The following is a 3,786-nucleotide window of genomic DNA, read 5'->3' as shown; positions in this document are numbered from 1 at the left end:
GAAAGGGGAGATCTTCAAGTACTTGGGCTGTCATCTTGGCCTTTGCCTCACATAATTCAAGAAATTCCAACAGTTCTCTAACAAAGTTAAGATTGAAGTATCCAAGTGGGTATAGAGCATATAATCCTTTGGAGGAAGGGTGATGATATCGGGATCCATTCTTTTTTCTAGCATTATCTTCATTGCTTCAATTCTAGCCTTCTTTATGACATGTTGGAATGACTTAGAAAATATTTTTTGATCATTCATGTGGTCCAAATAGTGAAGACAATGATAGAACTCTATCTCCTAAGATGTAGTAAGTAGTTTGACAATTTATTGCCACTTTCTAGCTGCTAGTAAGCAATTGGAGTAAGCTTAGCTGGGAGGACTTGATGTTTCCCAAAGGACTGTAAATTAAAGCTAAACATTTGGAAGCTCTTTAATTGATCATCTATTTTACTAAAAATCTAGCATTTAAGATCTTGAGTGGTTTGGGCACCAAGAGGGGAGGGGTGACTCCAATTTGCTCTCTAGTCTACATGGTTTGTTGATGGTGCCTATCAAGACAACTTCTCGTCAATCTTATGCAAACCAAAGCTTTCTAAAAGCATTCATGATAAAGCTTCGAGAAGGTGGAAAGACATTGGGGAACTTGCTCAATTGCAAAATAGTGAAGAGTCCCAACATAAGTTGTGATTGAATCATGAGGAGATGCAATGGTTGACTATGGTAGTGCATGGTAAAGAAGAGGCAAAATTGGCTAACCTCCTCTTTTAAGATATTTCAACTCAACCTAATAAGATGTGTCAAAATTGAGAAGGGCAAAGTTCTTTTCGAGAGCTACAAAAGGGATTATTTTGCTAATCCATAGCATTTGGCTGCTTATGAAGGTTCAAGAGTAATGGAGGAGGTTCTATCCATGAACCTTTTTAGGACTTTGAAGAGGAGGATAAGGTTGGTACGGTCTAGTCCACCCTCCAGACATTTCAATCCTATGTTGTGGAAGATTGTCATGAACAAGTGGCCAACTAGGGAGAGAATCTCCAAGTTTGGCAATATCTCCCTGCTTTGCAAGGTGTGTAAGAAATGCCAAAACAGTCAAATACCTTGTTTTGGGACTGCATTGAGGTTAAAGGTGACCGGAACGCCATGAGTAAGTGCGTGGAGAAGGCAGGGCTCCAATGTCGCAGTGATGCGAACACTACCTTTTTGGAGACTATGAACAACTACATGATACTAAGATGTCTCTTTGGAATGTCATCCGAGCTGTTATGATTAGGGCAATTTGGTCTTATAGGAGTACCAAATCATTCTAAAGAAGAACTAACGATTTCAAAGTCTTTTTTCTTTTTTGTAAAACTGGATTTCTGTCTGTTTTCAAAGGTCTGGGCTAGAGGTCCACTATTTGTAGAGCCTTCTACAAAGCCCTCGAGCATTATAACTGTTATGTCTCACTTAGAAGCATCTGCTTTTGTGGATGATGTAAATATTTTTTCATTAATGTAGACCGCACTATATAGAAAGTGTGCACGCGATTAGCTGTTTTAATCAAGGGAAGACGTCCGTAACTGAAAATGCGATTACGGCGGTCTTATCACGCCGCAGTATTTAAGCTTTACGTTTTTTATTTACCACCGGGTCCCTGCTTAGATTGACATCCATGCACACACGGCATATTAACAATTCTTATGAGTTTCGAAGTGTTTAGCTTTGCTATGGGATGGATAAAAGTGGTGCAGGCGCTAGCATGGTGGCGGTCGCCATCGTCATGTTGCGCCCGCACTCACCTCGCTGAGTAGATCTAAAAGCAAAGTGGAGTTGCGTGCGAATGCGGGACAGCGTATAAGTTGGCTATATAAGCAGCGCTTCTTCGTGCATTCGTAATCACCCCACTACAATACAAGCTTCTTCGATTAGGATCAGCAGTAGTAGTGCTTCACATATAGTTCCCATGGCGTCGAGTCGGCGGTTAGTGTCGATGCTGCTGGTTGCAGTTGTCGTTATGGCAACGGCTGCCAGCAGTAGCTGGGCAGCTCGCGAATTAGCTGAGGAGGCAGTTGCGGTGGAGGCAAAGCCACAATACACGGAGGCCGGAGGGTATTATGGCGGTGGAGGTTATCACCACGGAGGCGGAGGAGGCGATCACCATGGTGGGGGCTGGCAGCCCCAAGACACGGAGGCTGGCGGGTATTATGGCGGCGGAGGTTATCACCACGGAGGCGGAGGAGGTTATCACCACGGTGGGGGCTGGCAGCCGCAAGACACGGAGGCTGGAGGATATTACGGCGGGGGAGGCTATCACCACGGAGGCGGAGGAGGTTATCACCACGGTGGGGGCTGGCAGCCGCAAGACACGGAGGCTGGAGGATATTACGGCGGGGGAGGCTATCACCACGGAGGCGGAGGAGGTTATCACCACGGTGGGGGCTGGCAGCCGCAAGACACCGAGGCTGGAGGGTATTACGGTGGTGGAGGTTATCACCACGGAGGAGGAGGTTATCACCACGGTGGTGGTTGGAACTGAGCAGTGAAACAATGGAGGGCATATATACGGTACGTACCAATACGTACAGCCAGTACTCTCTCTCTCTCTGTCTCTGTATCGTACTCATACGCCATTACCGGTCCTCATGCTTCTTGCAGGCCGCCCAGCCCCAACAGGTCGCACCACCGACTATTCTTAGACGCGGCTCAGACTTTTCGATCCCCTAAAGGGAAACTCCTGCATGCATGTATCTATAGTCCGTGCGTCAATAAAAACGGATGCATTCCATGTTTCTCTCTCTCGCTATATATATATATATATATATATATATATATATATAGCCGATTATATATATATATAATCAGTAATAAACAAGTGGTTTGGGATCACTACTTTGAGAGCTTGAGACGTGCATACGAAATAAATAACTAAGTTATAACGGAAATAGTCGTAATTATGCCGAAAAATTAAGAACCATCTAGCATCAAGAATGACGCCTGGAATTCCACAACTCATAATGTTCAATCATTCTTTTTGGTGAGCGATGCCAGTTCTCGAAGTGTCTGATAAGAAATTCTTTGAATCTCTGCTCTGAAGGCTCGAATGCCAAAGAACATTACAAAGGACGCACCACACCATGTCGCTCTTTGATGGTCTGCAGTTCAAGCTTCATCTACCTCTACATGTACAGAGACGCTGCACAATATCAGATGAAAACTGATGACTAATAAGTATAGCTTGCATTCTTAATAAGCGAGGATTGCGTGTTTATTGAGAATGCATTGGACAATGATATGTTTTCACTACCACATGTGGATATAATACAGATAAAAAACAAGACGCAAATAAGCGTGAAAACACTCAGCTCCGTCATCGGAATAACCGTTGGTATTAGCTTCGGTCTGTGAACGCCGGTATAAAGCATCAGAAATATCTATCGGTGTAAGTGTCAAAGAATACTTCGTAACATACCACCGACACTTTTTAAGACTAGTATTTCGACGGATATACAGGAAAAAATATGGACGCTTATCTTGATGGTTTCGGAGGGAAAAAAAAGTAGAGATATGAATGCTTCGAGGGCCCAAATCCATGTTACGCTCCATGTCATAAGAAACTTCTCCTCATTCCTTACATAGTAAAAAAAAACGGAATTTCTTATCCATTCCCTAGTTAATAATATACATAAGTAGGAAAAGTAAATGATAGGAAAAATGTAACGTGTCCACTTGTATCTTCAGGACATGTCTTAGCAGTTCATCGGAAAAGATGTTTGGAAAGCTCCGTCCGGCACTCCTATGGAATGTTACGGGGTTTGC

General features: G+C 43.6%; 1 protein-coding gene across 1 annotated transcript; it reads left to right on the top strand.

Annotated features, from left to right (window-relative positions):
- The first annotated feature begins 1,850 nt into the window (after positions 1-1,850).
- LOC148039245 (uncharacterized) lies at positions 1,851-2,856 on the top strand. The gene is made up of 2 exons (XM_087675132.1): positions 1,851-2,535; positions 2,626-2,856. Exon 1 carries the CDS (start codon positions 1,934-1,936, stop codon positions 2,504-2,506), a length of 573 nt encoding a protein of 190 aa, XP_087531258.1. The 5' UTR covers positions 1,851-1,933; the 3' UTR covers positions 2,507-2,535; positions 2,626-2,856.
- The last annotated feature ends 930 nt before the right edge of the window (positions 2,857-3,786 follow it).

This window comes from Lygodium microphyllum, chromosome 3, assembly GCF_053477565.2.
Source record: "Lygodium microphyllum isolate KBCC chromosome 3, Lygodium_microphyllum_v1.1.10, whole genome shotgun sequence".
In the NCBI taxonomy this organism is placed as follows: Eukaryota; Viridiplantae; Streptophyta; class Polypodiopsida; order Schizaeales; family Lygodiaceae; genus Lygodium; species Lygodium microphyllum.
Note: the sequence above shows the minus strand (reverse complement) of the source record. Positions and strands in the feature narration are given on the sequence as shown.

Excerpts from the sequence above, each read along its gene's own strand:
- LOC148039245 (XM_087675132.1), top strand. The coding sequence starts at position 1,934 with ATGGCGTCGAGTCGGCGGTTAGTGTCGATGCTGCTGGTTGCAGTTGTC.